The sequence below is a fragment of the Miscanthus floridulus genome, chromosome 4 (assembly GCF_019320115.1).
Source record: "Miscanthus floridulus cultivar M001 chromosome 4, ASM1932011v1, whole genome shotgun sequence".
Lineage (NCBI taxonomy): Eukaryota > Viridiplantae > Streptophyta > Magnoliopsida > Poales > Poaceae > Miscanthus > Miscanthus floridulus.
This window is the reverse complement of record NC_089583.1, coordinates 20,421,065-20,439,987: the sequence shown is the minus strand read 5'-3', so window position 1 is coordinate 20,439,987 and position 18,923 is coordinate 20,421,065. Positions and strand designations below refer to the sequence as shown.

At 44.0% G+C, this 18,923-nt stretch overlaps 1 protein-coding gene across 1 annotated transcript; it reads right to left on the bottom strand.

Annotated features, from left to right (window-relative positions):
* Nucleotides 1–152: 152 nt before the first annotated feature.
* LOC136551099 (cysteine-rich receptor-like protein kinase 5) lies at nucleotides 153–12,850 on the bottom strand. Its single transcript, XM_066542681.1, has 6 exons — nucleotides 11,906–12,850; nucleotides 7,726–8,490; nucleotides 6,380–6,600; nucleotides 4,461–4,692; nucleotides 4,070–4,307; nucleotides 153–743 (listed from the first exon to the last, which is right to left on the bottom strand). Exons 1-6 carry the CDS (start codon nucleotides 12,726–12,728, stop codon nucleotides 329–331), a joined length of 2,694 nt encoding a protein of 897 aa, XP_066398778.1. The 5' UTR covers nucleotides 12,729–12,850; the 3' UTR covers nucleotides 153–328.
* Nucleotides 12,851–18,923: the final 6,073 nt, after the last annotated feature.

Sequence of the window (18,923 nt, the reverse complement as noted above, 5' to 3'; positions counted from 1 at the left end):
ACAAGTTGGGAAGAAGATAAATTTGTATCTAACCTGCTCATCACATCGAATATAAATAGGTCAATAATATTCATCCTCTGAAGAACAAAAATATAGTAATTCCATAAGCTTTGATCAACCAATGCGAACGGTAACATTATTCGTTACAAGCTACCAATCGAAAAATGTAGGTATTACAAACCAAGTTCTGTCAAATCTTTTGGAGACCAATCCATGTTGAATGCAGCATGCGTAATAGCTATCAGCAAATAGTTCGTTTCCCTAGTATTTATTCTTCTCCCTGACGACAGAGGGACTGAGCAGACTTTAATTCCCACCCAAGAGCAAATTACTTCTGCAGCTGGTTCACTTGTAATGAGATTACGTGGGCTCGATTATCTTGGTTGAGGCGAGTGCATATGTCCGCGGCTTCAGGCCTTTTTTTTGGTTCTTCATTGACACACTCGAAAGCTAAACCAACGCATTTTTCCACATCCTCAATGCTGTCATCATCCTGCAAGGATGCATCCTTCTTCAGCTGCTCGTGATCCTTAGCGCTGCATCTCTTGAGACTCGTAGTTGTTTCCAAGTCTACGATAAACTTCTCGCGGACCTTGTTGATGAACGATACACCACAGGGGTCACGACTAGTACTAGGAGGCCCAACTCTCATAACTATCCCCAGGATGAGGATACCAAGACTGTATATGTCGCAATGGCGGCTCGCCCTCCCGTTGTCAACAAACTCGGGCGCCATGTATCCGCTGCAAGGCAATCCAAATAGTTGCCATAGACATAATAAGTACTCCCCCTTTCTTAATTAAAACACATATAAGACGTGGTTTGATTTGGCAATCTTTATATTTACGCTTTAACCGCCTACATCTTGTAGCATCATTTGTTGTGGCAATAAAAGTTTGACTATTAGAAAGTATTCTAAATAAATACAGATTTATTGTAATAACTTTTTAGCAAAAGAAAATTTGTTAGACTAATTTGTAGTCAAAGAACACGTGTTTGTATCTTTAAGTGTGTTTGCGCCTTGTATTTGGGGATAGTGGGAGTATAGAACACAACTGATAATTCCACGAGCTAGAAATATATACTGAGGAAGAAAAAGAGAATCCTAGCTTTTTGTCCGTTAGGTCGACCTGAGTTTAATTTTCTTCTCTACTTGTATGTGTACTGAATCAATCAACTCTTGATTAGTCATGTAAAAGGGTTTTGTTTGAGATGTACTCACTCCGTTCTAAATTATAATAATTTTGGTTTCAGCTGATGTAGAGCTGCCCGGCAAAGGCATGGGCTATGAGGTGTCTATATAGCTCACTTCTAGTTTGTTCTAAGTTTATTCTTTCTTTAACCTTATCCAAGTTTATATAAAAATATGCACCCACACCTGCAACTCAAATTAATTAGTTTCATTAAGTTCTAAAGGAGAATATATCTTGATAGTGCATTTATTTGAACCTGTAGGTGTTAGTACATTATTCTAAAAATTAGATCAAATTAGAAAAAAAAATTGACCTAGAACAAAGGTGAAGTGAACTATAATTTGAAACATATGAAATAGTTTTCATTTCCTTTTTTCCTCTCTTGCCGAGAGGGCATATATTGGATTTGTTTGTTATTTACTTTCATCTCGTCAATGCAAGCCTCTATACTTCACCGAACATATAATAATAAATAAACACTACTGGAAACACGTGCTTTGCCGAGGGCCTGAGGCTTTGCCGAGGGCCAAATCTCGGGCACTCGGCAAAGACACTCTTTGCCGAGGGCCAGCCACAGGAGCCCTCGGCAAAGAACGGCCCTCGGCAAAGAGGCCTTTGCCGAGGGTACGGCCCTCGGCAAAGACAGGCCCACGGCAAATCAAATCTTTGCCGAGGGCCGCGGCCCTCGGCAAAGATGCCCTCGGCAAATTAGGCCCATTGGGTCACGGCGGCCATTTCCCGTCAAGCTTTGCCGAGGGTCACCCGTTAGGCCCTCGGCAAAGGTTTTTTTTTCTGTGAAACCAGCTTTTTCGGCAATTTTTTTTAAGTCTTTGCCGAGGGCCCTAGACCAGGCCCTCGGCAAAGATTTTTTTAAAACCAGTTTTTCGGCCAAATTTTTTTTATAAATCGCCTTTGCCGAGGGCCCGAGGCTAAGCCCTCGACAAAGAAACCCTTTGCCGAGGCCAGGATAGGCCCTCGGCAAAGATTTTTTATTTTTTTTTAAATTCTTTGCCGAGGGCCACGGGCCATGCCCTCGGCAATTTTTTTTGGTTTTTTTAGCCCAGTTTTTTTGTGGTGCTACAATACATTGTTTTGAACTCAATTTTTAAATTTAGGCTAATTTTGATTTTGTTTTGTATATTTTATTAATTTATTTTGATTCTTTGATTTTTTCGAATATGTCAAATTTGAACTGCAGGTGCATGGAATATTGCAATGTAGTGTTTCGAAAAATGTTATTCATGTTAATTGGTGCATGTTGAGTCCCTATCCACGAACTCGCATCAAATTTCACGCATCTTGTTCGCGTAACATGACGACCGACTTGCCGAAAAAGTGTTTTAAAATTATATAAAATCCATACGAAGTCCAAAAATCACGAAACTTGGCGAGATGTCATGTTATCGCATGTGTAGGCTGTGGTAAAAAAATTGGGAAGGTTTCGAGCAGGTTTCAGGCATCCGACGTCGCAACTCGCTCGACCTCGCCGGAGAAGAAAGTGACCCCCGCACCGCGACGCCCGACGCCACCGCAACCCTAGGTAAAACTCTCGTTGTCGGCCTTCGTGCCGTATGTGGTTGTGTGGGCCTTCGTGCCGTAAGTTGATATGAGGGCCTTTGTGCCGTTGTGGTTGTCGGCCTTCGTGCCGTTGTGAATGTCGACCATCGTGTCGTTTTTTTGTAGGTTTTGGAAACCTCCCCGTGCAGGGGAGGTGCTGCCGAAATTTTGAACAAAAAATAACCTATTGTCTTTTTATGCAGGAGAAGAGTACGTCGGAGGGGACCCGGAGGACCCCGATCGTCTTCGTCGACGTCGCGGTTCTGCCTGCACTGCGTCACCTCGCCACTGCGTTGATTCGCCACTGCCCCGCTAGCCTTACTTCACCGACACCCTAGGTATAAATAACCTCTTTTTGCGCATGTCTGTCGTAGCCCGCGCGTAACCCAGTTAGGCGTCTCCTGTCCGAAAGAGATACGATCGTAGGTATGCGGATCTTGTGCTAGGTGATGTGGTTGGACTTTAGCGTGATTTGTGATTTATGGTTGTGACTTGTGCTTGGATTTCATTAACTTGTCGTAATAAACATGTGAATGATGATGAACATGTGACTTGTCGTTGTAATATATTGTGATTTGTGGTTCACAATTATGGTTGTGATATATTGTGAGAAAATGGGTTCTGTGTGATATATATATGTATATATATGAAATGCTTGTGTCGATGGAATGCAAAAAACAAAAAAAAAATTTAAATTTCTGTCTCTTTGCCGAGGGCAATGACCAAGGCCCTCGGCAAAGAAGGGTCCTTTGCCAAGGGCCCTAGCAATAGCCCTCGGCAAAGATTTTTTTTAAAAAATCCTGAAAATTTCTTTGCCGAGGGCCGGGGACCAGGCCCTCGGCAAAGGTTTTAAAAAAAATTCAAAAAAAAACTATTTCTTTGCCGAGGGCCGGCCCTCAGTAAACAATTTTTTTTTTAAAAAAACCTTTGCCGAGGGCCCTTGCAATAGCCCTCGGCAAAGGTTTTTTTTGGGAAAAATCCTGAAAATTTCTTTGCCGAGGGCCAGGGAGGAGGCCCTCGGCAAAGATTTTTTTTAAAAAAAAAATTCTTTGCCGAGGGCAGGCCCTCGGCAAAAAAAATTAAAAAAACCATTTCTTTGCCGAGGGTCGGCCCTCGGCAAAGAAACCGCCAACGGCACTGGCGCGTGACGGCTTCTTTTCTTTGCCGAGGGCCGTCCTGGCCCTCGGCAAAGACCCCTTCGCCGTCTAAAAATTCCCCGAGGAGTCTTTGCCGAGGGCCAGAGGCCCTCGGCAAAGCATGCGAGTCCAGTAGTGAAACTAATAAACGCATGCACATCAGTACACTGTACAGATACTTACAGTGAACCTTTCACGATCCGTGTGTAAGTATGAGTTTTCGGGTTCAGAAAAGCTCTTGATAGACCAAAATCTGCAATTTTTGGCTTCATTTCCTCATCGAGCAAGATATTGCTGGGCTTTAAGTCCATGTGCAAAATCTTATTGTTATGATCCTGATGTAGGTACTGCAATCCAGCGCAAATTCCACGTATAATCTCGTAACGAATTGGCCATTCAATAACAGATTGCCCCAATGAAGCTGATCAATAAACATATACACAATTCAATAAGCAAACAAGCGTATAAAAAATGCAACACATATATAAAGGTTTGAATGTATTGTGTAGTTGCCAAAGTGTGCGTGCAATATATATGAAGAGCATGACCAGCAGAGAGAGGGAAGCCAACGTACCAAATATTTTTTTATCAAGAGGGCCATTACTGATAAGTTCACTGCAAATGTACAGTCCCCTGCCACGCCGAAACCACCCGTCATTGTTACAAAACCCTACCAGTCGAACCACATTCTTATGCTGTAGTTTTGCGAGTATCTTTAGTTCATCCTTGAGCTCTTTTGCCATTGAAGGATTTGTAACGCACTTGACAGCAAGTTCCTTCGTATTGTGGTCAATATTGAAGGTACCCTAGATTATAATAATCATTTTGAGTCACAAGTATTGTCTAAATGAAAAAATTGAAAAAAACATAATGCAGCATACTTAAATCAAATAAAATATAAGTTCAGAAGCATTTTAAGTCCCATTTGTTTTGTTTATAATATTATTGCCAATCAGATTATATATTATATCTAGAACAAACAGCCTCCCAGCCCCTCCCAATGATGGAGTACGAGTTTCAAAAAAAAAAAACAATGATGGAGTACGTGTAGGGATGGATAATAAGCCAACTATTTTTTTTAGTTTTCTTCAAAATATAGATATGTTCTTATCTATTATAGCGTCCTGTGTTGTTTGGATCCAACTTCAAACCGAACATCACGAACCAACACTACAACAAAAACCCTTATACATGACGGTTTACCCATGACCTTCCAGCAAATCATCATAGAATGAAGTCATCTGTGACAGTTCAACCTAAGGTGATAGATATATGACGATTGGTTAAATTATCGTCATGGTTGGACGTCACCAATTATTTTGGCACTCTATAGTAAATCTATGACGGACTAATGGGGGAGGTCACAGATCATACATCGAACATGGCGTTGATGTGAGCGTCCACGTCGTTCCTACATGTCATGCTGATGAGAGGCAGGGGCTGGCGCTGATGTAAACAGGGAAGGTGGGACCTACCTGTCGGTGAGGGAGCTAAATTCGTTCCTACGTGTCATGCTGATGAGAGGCAGGGGCTGGCGCTGATGTAAACAGGGAAGGTGGGACCTACCTGTCGGTGAGAGAGCTAAATTTGCAAAAATTTTGCGGCTACTAGGAATCAAACCGTGGACCTCTTGGATACATGACGTTTTTCTGGATCATCATCGTTAGTTAACCGTGACGTATTTTCGCTTGTCTATGACCAAAGTAAACCATCATGTATAGGGGTTTTTTTAGTGACAATCTAAAGTTGGAAGTCATCAATCTATAACTATTTTTTGTTATTAAAAGGAAAAAGAGTTCAATCGGAGCAATTTTCAAATGAGCCACCGATCTAAGGGCCTGTTTGGTTTCTACAGGAGCTCCTAAAATTTCTGTCACATCGAATGTTTGGACACATGCATGGAGTATTAAATATAGACTAATTACGAAATTAATTACACAACTTGCGACTAATTTACGAGACGAATCTTTTAAGCCTAACTAGTCCATGATTTGACAACATGGTGCTACAGTAACATGTGCTAATGACAAATTAATTAGGCTTAAAAAATCGTCTCGCAAATTAGCCTCCATCTATGTAATTGGTTTTGTAATTAATCTATATTTAATGCTCCTTATTAGTATCTAAATATTCGGTGTGACATGAATTTTAGGAGCAACTAAATAACCAAACTCCCCCTAACTCAATGAGCTTTTTGTCCAGCCCTGTACAGTGTGTATCCTAAACCCGACTAGAAATAATAGGACCAACGTTGTCTATTAATTTGGGGACTGACTATGTCATCTTTCTAGTTTTATATTTTTTTCCTCCATTGTTGTGTTACCACTGTGTGTTTGATAGTTCCCTCCATGGTTGGTATTTCACTGCTCTAGAAACAGATTTTATCAATAGGATTTGATTTACATATTGTTAAGAGAATGCTTTCTCTACATCAACATGTATACTAATTGTGTGCAGGTATCTAAAATTCAAAAATGCTACTCATACACATACCTTGTAGACCTTCCCGAATCCACCTTCTCCAAGTAATTCATCTTTATCAAAGTTCTTGGTGGCACTCTTTATATGGCCAAAAGGAAAATCCTTTAGACCGGCTACATTTTGGAAATGTCTCCGTTTCTTTTCATAATGTCTCATAACTAGGAATGCCACAAGAAAAATTATTATTGAAAAGGAAACAGGGATAACTATCTCCACTCGCTGGACCAATCCACCTGTAAAAGGTTTCACCATTAGTAGAAATATAAGCACCCTCTTTTTAGTCAGGGACCCACATATTCTTCAAATTTACCTTTTAACAATATGATTATGCAAACTTTTTCAAGAAAATGTGTTAATTCTAAAAGAAGGCGGATCAGGTATGTAATGAAAAACATACACAAATAACACACAATATCGAGAACATCAATATTCTCTAGCAGTAGCCCCAGCGCAACTCAGCCACTATTTTTAGACTAAAAAGTGGGACCTCTCACTAGTGGTTATCCTGTCATTTTAATCCAACTTCTCTCTCTTAGCTCCAATGCTCCCATGTTCGCACTCCTACCCCCTTGATGTCCGTGCCACCGCCTCTCTGTGGTGCTAGGGAATTTGAGGCTCATCTCTATAGACTCGAGTGGCTATGGCTCAAGCACAGGTGACACAGCAGGCCTCCTACAGGAAAGGTAAAGGGCATCTAAACCACGATAGAGAAGCATCCGACCTACAGAGATTCTGTAGCAGAGGATCTCGACTTGGCCCTATTGTGTTTTGGCGAGGCGGATAGGCTCTAGAGAGCCATGGGTTGGGCTTGGCCACAGGGGATAGCAAGCCTCCATATAGCAGAGGGACTGAGGGAGCAGGAGCACGAGGAGGGCGCGCACCGGCGCCGATGCAAAGCAGTGGCTTGGCAACTCTCTCGTGCGAGGGGAAAGGGGAGTGGGGGTGTGGTGAGGGTAAGGAGGAGGGGATGGGAGATGGCGTAAACAACAAAGTTGGGGTGGGATGCGTCGCTTGTGGGGATAGGGAATCAGAGAGCATTTCTATTTCGCATGTTAGGATGGACCCGTGCTAAACCTTTCTTTATTTTCTTGGACCTCAAAAGTGAACAGAAACCCCACTGAAGATGCTTTACTAGAAATTACATTTGGTACATAATATATTGAAGCAATAAGCATTATGAAACTTGTGTAGTTTTTATCTATGGCATCAATTATATATAGTGAAATCCAGTATGTAAGAATAAATTAATCAAGTGCATGCATAAAGTTGATTTACTAGAATAATATTGGTGCAGAATTGACTAATAACAAGGAAAGAACAAAAAAAAAAAAGGAAAAGCGAAGGTTACATTTGAGTACCTTTTACTGTTTCCTGTTGCCAAGGGCCGGTACCGGTGGGGGGCACGTCTTTTGCTGCTTCCGGTCGCAAACAGCAGGTACCGGTGGGGGGCACGTAGACTTCAAAGGGCGTCAGGTCGTACCTGATGTAGAAGCTAAACCCAGTGATGGACACCCCCTCCGACCACTGTACCTCGGCCGCTAATTTCTGCGCGACCGATTTAATGTAGCTGGAGCATAATTCCCTCGGCAAGTCCCTGTTGCACTGCGCCAGACCGTAGAGCTTGTGCGTGCTGTTGAACGTGCGGTTGCCCCACCCAATCATCATGGGCGAGCTCACAGCTGCGCCGGCCAGATCCGTCAGCAGATCCTGGCGGGTTTGCTGAAAGGCAATGGTATCAGGCACGCTGGCCGCGTGGTTCTGCGTGTAGAAGGCAATGCTATTGGAAGCTTCGTCGTCGTCTGCGGCGGCGAGAATGGGTATGTCCGAGTACCGGAGCACGCAGCCCTGGTACGCGACGCTTGCGCTGTTGCTCTCCGGGCAGGCCTTGGGCGCCCCGGCGGATGCCGCCTGGAGGCAGTTCTTGCACTGGTCCGACAATGGTATGTCGGCGTGGCACATGGCCGTCACAAACACCTTGTTCGCCGACCCCGTCGTGCCGTTGAAGAACCCGCTGTTGTTGATGGCATTCGAGGGGAGTGCGTCGAGAAACTGGTGGAGGTTCAACTGGTAGGGGTCGCTGCTGGTGCTGACGTTTCCGGAGCAATCCTTGTATTGTACCACATCTGTTCCAAATTTTAGGGAGTACGTGTCAACATTAGATTCACATTGGAAAGCATGCATTTTCATATGATGTTCATGTTCATTTCGTAGTCGGCTGGTGATGACATATCACGAAATAAACTAATGCCGATGATGACATATCACGAAATAAATAAACTGATGACCTATTTGGGATGTAGGGATTACCTTTTTCGATTTATGCCTAGCTACCCAAGTACCAAATGATTTTTTGCGTGATAAAACATGGAGTATATTTAATAATTGTCGGTGCAAAAAGTGACCAACAAGTAAATATTTATAGTTTTGCCGTGCGTTGTAATCGGATGTGGCCTAACACTCAATGACACAGGGTTTATACTGGTTCAGGCAACGTGCCCTACGTCCAGTTCTAGTCGGTCGGTGACTTTATTCCTGAACCCAGGTGCTCGAAGTTTGCTTTGTGTTACAAACGAGTGATAGTAAGAAGGGGGTGTTAGAGGTCCGGTCAGACTCTGAACCGAAGGGCCAAGAGTGACGGGAGCTCAAACGTGCGCTAAGTATTGAAACATATGCTCCGTGTAGCTTTGGAGTTCTAGAGCTGTGGAGCTGTTCGAGTGCTCAGAATGTCTAAAGCTTAGCGGAGAGAGAGAGAGAGAGAGAGAGAGAGAGAGAGAGAGAGTCAGAATGACCGTCCTCCGTTGGAAGAGAGCGCATCCCCTTTTATAGATAAAGGGGATGGCCTTACAAGTGAAAGAGAGGGAGAGAGAGTGTGCACGTAGTCTTGTTGCCCACGCCGCCGGGTACAAGACGGTCATTGGCGCCCATAATACTGTTTATGTCAGACGCATGTGGCAGCTTTACCGTGTTCGCTTGGTATGGCAAATGACGGCACCCACAACACTGTAAGGCAAATATCGACGCCCACAACACTGTTTGGGTTCTGATATGCCTGAAAGGTTGAAAACACCCTTCTGGTATGCCCTGGCGGTACTGTCCTGCAGGTATGCATGGTATGGTCTTCGGAATTACGATTGACTTGAGCGCCTTGCCTTATCTGCTCTGCCTGATTCTTGGGTCCTCACCGAGCGGGCGTCCCCGGTCGGTCGTTTCCAGTCGGCTCCGACCACGTCGGTCGGAGGAGAGCTGTAAGCAGAGGTTCGGCGTATTCCCGGTCGGAAAAGTGGGTCGGAGTCGGAAGCGAGCGTTGTTCCCTCCTTGGCCAGGCCTTCCGGTCGAAGACTAGATCGCTCTTCCGGCCTGTCGTTAGGTATCTGGGCTGGTCCAGGAGTCGCGCGTTGTTGTAACGCCGTCTGCTGGGCCGAGCTTTTGCTCGGAACCGGGCCCATCGGGGACCCTGGGTTTATGAACCCGATAATAATTGTTTCACTGTGAACCATGGCTACCTCTGTTTGTTAATTAGGTTTCTTTTGGTGGTTCTATCCATGCAGTTCCATGTTTTATACTCCCTCCATACCGGTAATTAAGGTCGTTTTGGACAACATTTAGAATACCCAAGGAGTGATTAATTAGGGTGAATTTTCCCCCGTTCGCCCTTATAAAATAGGTCTTTGGGTATGTCCTGTGCAGCAAACGTTTCATAGCTTTAGTGGCTAGCGCGCCCGGGCCAGATGCAGGAGGGCACGGTTCGATCCATTGCTGGAGCTGTATTTTTGCATGACGTGTGATTTTTTTTTTGACAGGGCTTGCCGCATGATTTTGCATGGCTCTGTACGTGCCGAGTTGCTACGTGTGATTTTGTTTTTACAGGGCTTGATGCGTGATCTTTGCATCTTCTTTCTTTTTCATATGTGCGTTTCATAGATCGAAGAAATAGTACCAATGTGTTCCTAGTGCCGGAGTATATGCAGCGATTGCATGGACGCGACAGAGTTCGGCTCGACGGACTCGGGCACGACGTCGACGGCCTCCGCCGAGACTTCGTTCGACGCGACGGCCTCCGCCGAGACTTCATTCGACGGACGTGCGATTTATTGGCTTATTGCCTGGCGTCCATGCGTGCAGCGAGTGGAGGCAACGAAGGAAGCGGAGGCGAGCGAGCGAGCGTAGGCAAGGAAGGAAGCAGCGCGGCTAGTCCGACGATGGCGGGCGCGGAGCTGATGGCAGCCGTTGAGCGCGTCCGTCCACTCCCGGACCCCGTGCGTGCGAGCGAGCAAGGAAGGAAGGGGACGCGGAAGGGACCGCGGCGTAATTTACTCCCGTGAATGAATGAGCGCATTAGGAAACGAAGAGTCAGGGGCGTCCAAAACTAGCTTAGCGCAACTAAAGCGACTTCATTTGCGCAAACGATGTCGCACCCTTAACTACAAGAAATGTGCCGGTTTATGACGTTTGTGGCATGACATTAGGTTAATTAAAATATCACTGCATCAGCTACTTTATGACGTTTTTTCTAGAGGCCTCTCAATTTAGTGACATAAATGAATGTATGTCACAAAAAATGTCTTAAAGCTAGTCCAAATATATATTGTGACAATAGTTGCCATGTCATAAAGAGAAATTCGCAATGATGGTGTGTCAAATTATTTTATTGATTTTGTTAGCATTTGTTACCATGGTGGCATGTAGGTCCATCTACCAAGACGGGTCTAGTAACACTCCTTGGTGTTGATCAAGGTCGTTAATCCTATCCATGAGTATATATCATTATTTACTGATACGGAGGGAGTACTCTACTCAACATGGATGCTAGCATCTTCATTCATTTAAGCTAGGAATTGGTGGCACTATATATTAATTATTTTTGTAGTAGTAGAGGATGTGCCCGTCAACAATGAGACCCCCTCTCCATCAATATTGAGATCCATGAGTCCAACCTTTAAGAGGTGCTCATAGGGTTTGGATGTTCTTGCTTGTGTTCATAGAAGGTGACTGTGCAAGGGTATTTGTGAGTGTCCTTCATTGTATCAGTTTTGGCAAAAAAAAAAAAGAAAAAAGAAAAAAAAGGGTTTCACTAATCTATCCGTAGTTTTTGCGGAAGTTACTCATCAATTAATAATGACATTTCTATTTGTGAACCTGTCTATACTCCTATTTGCATATACTGATAATATATAAGGAGGTCAAAGATATAGGGAAACGTACCAAAACTAAATAATAATCTTTCAGACATGCAAAGATGGCAGCTGATGGTAAGAGCCCTAGCTTACTTGGGAGATAGAAAAAACAAATCCAAACTATAATTTGAAACTTCTGGATTTCGGTGTTTATATATCACAGGATCTATAAATGTCTCTTGCTATGGTTTACGCTAGACATTGTATGTACTATTTATTCCTCCTAAAACTTTTTTAGGAGCTGAAAAACACTGTTTTTAGGAGGAAAATATTAGGTACTCTTGGAGATGAGGACTAGAGGAGTAGTTGCCAATGAAGTGATCGAGTGATATTAATAGTATAGCAATGAACACTGAATGTTTACCTTTTGCTGTTTCCGTAGGCTCACTGCTGTTGTCTGGCACGTAAACTTGGAAGGGCGTCAAGTCGTACCTGACGTAGAAGGCAGGCCCTATCATAGTCAGCCCCGACGACGATTGTGCATCAGGTGCTAACTTCGGAATATAATCGGGGACGACCCCCCAAATGTACGAGGAACATAATTCCTTTGGCAAGTCCCTGTAGCACTGCGCCAGACCATAGAGGTTGTGCGTGCTGTTGAACTTGCGGTTGTCCGATGCAATCATCAAGGGCGAGGTAGCAACTTCGCTGCTCAGATCTTTCAACAGATCCGTCCGCGTCTGATTAAGGGCAGTGGAATCAGGAACCCGGACGGCGTTGAGATGGCATAGCCCAATGGTGTCGCCGAAGATGTTGTCAATGGCATCGGCGTGAACGGGCGTGTCCCAGTACCGGAGCACGCAGCCCCGGTACGCGACAATTGCGTTGTAGCTCGATGGACAGGCCTTGGGCGCCTGGGCGGTGGCCGCTTGGAGACAGCCCTCGCAGCGGTCTGGCCACCGCAAGTCGGCTTGGCACATGGCCATCCCGAACACGGCGTTCGTGGATCCCACCGAGCCGTTGAAGAATCCACCGTTGTTGATGACATTTGACGGGAGCGTGGCGAGGAACCGGCGGAGGTTCATCACGTAGTCGATGAAGCCTCCGCCGCTGCTGAAGTTTACGGAGTTGGAGCATTGCGTGTAGTTTTGATGATAGTCCGAGATGCTGTCGGCAGCGCCACACCTCTGGAGAAGTGTTAGCGGGATGAGAAGGAAGATGAGAGAGGCTACAATGGAACCCGGCATGGCTACAGTGGGTTTTAGTTTACCAAACTGGAGGGGAAGGCAGCTGGGAGCTAGCTAGCTGTGTTGAGTTGCTTGCATGAAGCATTCGGCGCGCGGTACTTTGGGATGAGAAGGCAAGCATAAGTGAGCCCCTATTTTAAGAGTAGACCACGGCATATCTGCTGTGTGATGACTATAACGAGTTGACCTGGGATTGGCTTTGAACAATTCGACTCTATATATATATATATATATATATATATATATATATATATATATATATATATATATATATATATATATATATATATATATATATATATATAGGGAGAGACTATTCAGCAGCCGGCTACAAAATAAGTTATTCTGTAGCCACCTCTATTTATCATAATTTTATATACTAATTTACCATAATGTCAATACATATTTACGATAGTTGGGTTACTATAACACATGGGAATATTTACCATAACATTATAGTAAACCACTTAGTAAGGAGTTACTGTAAATCTCGTAAATTAACATAGTAATTATCGTAACTCAAAGTGGCTACAGAATAAGTTATTCTATGGCCAGCTACAGAATAGTAGTTCTATATATATATATATATATATATATATATATATATATATATATTGCACATGGGCTCAGTTTGGTTTGTACTCAATATTGGTTCATCCTGTTTTTGTAGTTTTCCTTTCTTCATAGATGCTGTTCAAAGCCTAATACTCTCTGTATACACTTGAGGATAACGAGTAATCAGTGATTGGCAGTAATAAGAAAGCGTGCTAGCAATGAGATGTACTAGTAGTTTTTTTTCTATTGTGTACTAGCTAAAACGCAAGTGCGTTTCAAAGGATCTTAAATAAAAGAACGTACCGTGCACTAGATGTTGGTTCGTTTACATACTCGTATTTAATTGTGGCTATTTCACATCACGAGCCATATGTATATATTATATATGATCGGGTCCCCAATCATATATAATTAATTTAACATACTTCCGCAAAAACCAACCATATAACATAAAATACAAATGCATAAAATGTCCTACTCGTAGGAGTAACTGACAGCGTCAACTACTGGAAAGTTTGTCGAAAAAAAAACTACCTGAAAGTTAAATATTTATTACAAAGTACTAGTGAAGAAGCAGTATAATAAAATATTTATTTTTTTATCATAGAAACCATGCATTGGAGAGTGTTTTCTATGAGTGTTTGATATTGACATGTGTTCTTTGGACACGATGTTTAGTGTCTTCCATTTGCGATTTCCCTTAGCAAGCTAGTTATTAGGACTAATCGACCCAAATATGCCTTTAGCAATATTGTGCTTTGCCTAATAGGCAAGTTCTTGGCTATTTCGATCGCCGCGGCTGCCGGGCAAGCTGGGCATAATTCATGCGCATATGCACCCCCGGGAGTCGTGAGTTCACATGAGCTCCGTAATTGTCTCGTAGTACCACATAATAATACGTCTACTGGTATGGGAAACTAGTACTATTAATTAATTAATTAATTAAGCCCATCGCGTGGAAAAAAGATTGACGCGTTGAAGTTGTGTTCCCACCTCCAGTAGTAGTAGTACACTACTCCTGTCAAGCGAAAGCTGGTCACTACCTCCGGACAGCTTTGCAGGGCGCTTTTCTATTTTTCATTTTGGCAGTTTTATGGGACGTGACACGTGAAATAGGACGAAGCGCGCCGCTGAGTAGTGGGCTAAAGTTAAGGCTGCATGGCGGCATGCATGAAAACTGAGCTCAAATCTGTCCGGAGGGAGTATTCGTCCAGTTCGTTGCTTATAATCCATATTTTTTTAACAAATAAATAATATATTTTTTTTCATAACAAATCAGTCAATAATACTTTTAGTTATGACTTATCAGCCGCCAAACGAATAGGACGATTAATTTAATTAAACCCATCGCATGGGACAAGATTGACGCGTTGAAGTCATGTTCCCACCTCCAGGTATACTCAGATTCCCTCGCATGTGAAGGCTTGGCGTATCCTTTGTCACAGTACAAGGGCATGTGAATGCGTTGTAGTCATGTCCCCTCCTCCAGCAGTCTACTAGTCAAGGGCTTCCTCAACGCAATACGGTGGCTTACTGCCCAGTATCTATGTAGGCGTCCAGACTCTGAGACTAAGGCTGTGTTTAGTTCGCGAATTTTGAGAATTTGGCTATTATAGCACTTTTATTTTTATTTGACAATTAGTGTTTAATCATAGACTAATTAGGGCAGTCCCAATGAAAGAAACTAGTAGTTTCTATAACATAGGATACCACACCAAAAAATACTGCTTTTCAACCCATGGTTTCTATGAGTAATAATTATTTTCTCTTTCTCTCTCCCAACTCTATCTTCTTTCTCCAATGCGAGTGCGACACGAGCTCCCTAGAAACTGGTGGTTTCTCCCTAATGGCGATTTCATGGTTTCTTGGTGCATTGGGTCAAGAGTAGACCTGATTTCTTCATGAAGAAACCATTTCTATGATTTTTGCTCTCTTTCTTCATTAATTACGTTGCCATGTCAGCGTTTTGCCTACGTGGTAAGTCATTTAATGAGGATAGAAACCATCATCAATGCACCATTGGGACTGCCCTTAGGCTCAAAACGTTCGTCTCACAATTTTCAACCAAACTGTGCAATTAGTTTTTTTTCGTCTACATTTAATGCTCCATGCACGTATCGCAAGATTCGATGTGATGGCTACTATAGCACTTTTTGGAAAACTTTTTGGGAACTAAACAAACACTAACCGCACCGCGCACCTGAAAGCCGGCCTGCAGCACACGGTACCGTTCCGCGCGCCCGCACCGTAGGCCTGTAAAGCAGCCGGTACCGTACCGGCCGAACAGAGAAACGCTACTTCCGGCGGCCGTGCGAGGGCACGCTAAAACACTGTAGCGAGAGAGAGAGTTGGAGAGAGAGAGAAATGGGGAGGGAGGAGAATAAAATATGGAATAGTGGTATAGAGTATAGGATAGAGATAACACGGGTGCGGGAGAAATGAGTATAGAGTAGAGAATCTTGATGACTAGAATATAATATTTCTTTTAAGAGATGGAAATAGAGGTCGATGAGTGCAGACAGCCTAAGTCATCTAGAGTGTGGTGGTCTCATAATTGTTTATAGTCTCCCGCAGAATAAGCGGTAGTCTCGCGTGACACAGCCGAAGCCAACGGCTTGGGGAGCAGAGAAAGGGAGAAAGGCTGTTGCATGTACCGTCAAATGCTTCTGACGAAAAGCATGCGTCTGCACAGTCCGCGTTTTCTTGCTTGCGTGGATCGATGAATTTAGGGTGTGTTTAGTTCGTGAAACGAAAATTTTTGAATGTCACATCAGATATTTCGGAGATGTCGGAAGAGGTTTTTGGACACTAATAAAAAAAACTAATTACATAGCTCGCCCGGAAACAGCGAGACGAATTTAGTAAGCCTAATTAATCCGTCATTAGCGCATGCTAGTACTGTAGCACTTATGGCTAATCATGGACTAATTAGTCTTAAATACATTCGTCTCGCGATTTTCAACCAAACTGTGCAATTAGTTTTTTTCCGTCTATATTTAATACTCCATGCATGTGCCGTAAGATTCGATGTGATAGTTTGGGGTGAAAATTTTTGGAAACTAATCCAGGCCTTTGTGTGAAAACTGAGCTCATAATTGTTTATATGATTGGGGTGAAGATTCGATGTGATAGCTGGGGAGCATTTGACGCGGGAAACAGCATTTGTCAGAAGCATTTGACATGTACTGTCCCAAGGTTTCCTCGCTTGCGTGGATCGATGAATTTAGCTGGGGCATATGATGGTGTTAGCTCGCGTTGGGCGTGCCCTTAATTCTCCAGTGAAACAAAAGCTGGTGAGGATTACAGTACTAGTACCTCCGGGTAGCTTTGGAGGGCGCTCTCCTATTTTTCATTTTGGCAGTTTTGTAGGGCGTGACAGCTGAAATGAGACACAGGACCACCACTTGGTATCCTGCAAACGCGCCGCTGAGCAGTGGGCCAAAGTTAACACGGCATGCATGAAAACTGAGCTCACTTTACTTACTCCGGCCATGCACACTCTCCTTCCTTGGTATCCGAGATTTCCTTGTCACACGAACGAACCTGCTCGCTGGGAGTATTAATTAATTAAGCCCGTCGCCTGGGACAAGATTGACGCGTTGAGGTCGTTTTCCCACCTCTAGGTATATTCAGATTCCGACAAGTATGTTTAGATTCCCTCGCTTGTGAAGGCATGTGAACGCGTTGTGAAGGCATGTGAAGCAGGTGACATTGGCCAACCTGAATGGTTCCTTGGTCATTGTTCATGGTTCAAGCCGCATCATGGACCTGTGGTTCCTTAAGGACTCTGAGGAAGGCCTTTGGGTCAAGCAGAATAGTGTGCAGATTGAACGTTCTGGACACCTTTCAGCCATGCATCCTTTGTTGGTGTTAGAGGACGGCAGGATCGTCACGGTTATTAGATCTATGGGACTGCAGCAGATTTATGACCCAAGAACAAGTACATTCGGGAGTCTGATGATGTTAAGGCATTCCTCTCGAGTTTGTGTGCATACTGGAAGCTTCTTGAGCCTACATGGTGAGAACTAATGAGGTTAGTGTTGCCATGCTTGCATTGTCCTCTTTTTTTTGTTTTTTTACTTAGATGGCATCAATAAGGATTGTTGGCTTCTTTTGTTGTTGTTGTGTTACTACCATTTACTTTCTGGTGTGAAGGAAGTTATGTACTAATAATTCTATAGATACATAATTACTGGAGTAGAGTCCACTACCGGTTTCTAAATTTATGCCACTGTGTCATCCCGATCCTCTAAATTGCAAAACACTCACCTAGGTACTTAAATAATGTTTTGGTCTAGCTCACTGTAGTCCTATCAGGTCTCTGCTTTACTACCATATTTTGAATCGGCACTGCATTATTGGCAGTGAAAATCAAAACCTAGAATGTCTACTCTGACACATCCAGCCTGTCGCTATCGTTGCCGTCAACATCTCTGTTCGAGGGGATGGGACAGTGTATGCGTGTGCATTATTGCATTGAGCACAACTCCATAACGACCCTCTTGGACGACGCCGGCGAGAGCACCAAGAGCTCAGCCTTCCACCACACGCCCAGGCCCCTGGCCGCTCTTGCTTGAGCCGCTACTGCTTGCTCGAGCCGCCCCTGCCCCAACACATTTCTTCGTTTAGGCAGCCCTGTCGTTGGCTCTCGCCTATGGTCGCTGGCGCTGACACGCTTGGTGGGGTCGATGACGAGCAAGCACGTGGCGCTGGTGACAAGAGGTCAACATGAGCGCCACTGCTGCAGCCCTCATGCGTAGCTCACCACCCTCTCGTAGTGGGGAGTCTAGGAGGACGAAGGACAGTGGGTGGGGGCGACGGGACCGAGGCGAAGACATAGGAGGAGTCAGGTAGTGGGTCCACACCCATTTGGAGGGGTAATGAGACCTGGACTCTATTTAGGCACATAGATAAGCATTTAACAAGTTTAGAGACCGGGATGATACAGTGACATAAATTTAGAGACTAAAAAACATACTTTACTCTGTGTTAGAAGTTTAATGCTTAACAAAATAATTATGTAGTTCCTGTTCTGGGTCTAAAAGTGTCAATTCATCAAAATATTCCAACAACTAAATATGTATTAGAAAAAAGGAAAGAAAATCAATCTTATGGATTTGATAGAATATCCTTTTACTTAACATTGGTTTGATGCTGAATTTGATAGATTTACTTTAGTCAGAACGCATAAGAGCAACTCCAAGAGAGTTGCTATTCCAAGCGTGGAATCAGATTTAGATATTTTGTGCTACAAAATAGACTCCAACAGATGTTGTATCTGGAGTTGTAAAATACCCAGCCGTCTATTCCGTGAATCTCGGTGGCCAAAGAAAGCTAGTGAGCGCTGCTTGCTATCTCGCTTTCCCGTGTGGCTTCGCACACACGTGGCCTGTTGCCTCGCTGTCCTGGCCGATCCCCGTCGCGAGTCGCCGACTCGTCGGCTGCCCTTTTCGAAGCGTGTTCCTCTCCACGCTGCTCCGCCCCTTCGAGTTCCTCAAAAAATCATGCTGTGGCACTATGCAAGCTTGTCGCATCCGCCATCTACAGGAGCTCTGCCCTGCGTTGTACGTACTCGTTCCCCATCCTTGCTAGTCAGACGGTGCCAATCCCTTTTCCAACCGGCTACATTCGATTTTGATA

Coding starts and splice junctions, on each gene's coding strand:
- LOC136551099 (XM_066542681.1), bottom strand. CDS start 12,728: ATGCCGGGTTCCATTGTAGCCTCTCTCATCTTCCTTCTCATCCCGCTA. Junction 8,491..11,905: donor GCCTACGGAAACAGCAAAAG/GTAAACATTCAG, acceptor AATTTGGAACAG/ATGTGGTACAATACAAGGAT. Junction 6,601..7,725: donor GCAACAGGAAACAGTAAAAG/GTACTCAAATGT, acceptor AACCTTTTACAG/GTGGATTGGTCCAGCGAGTG.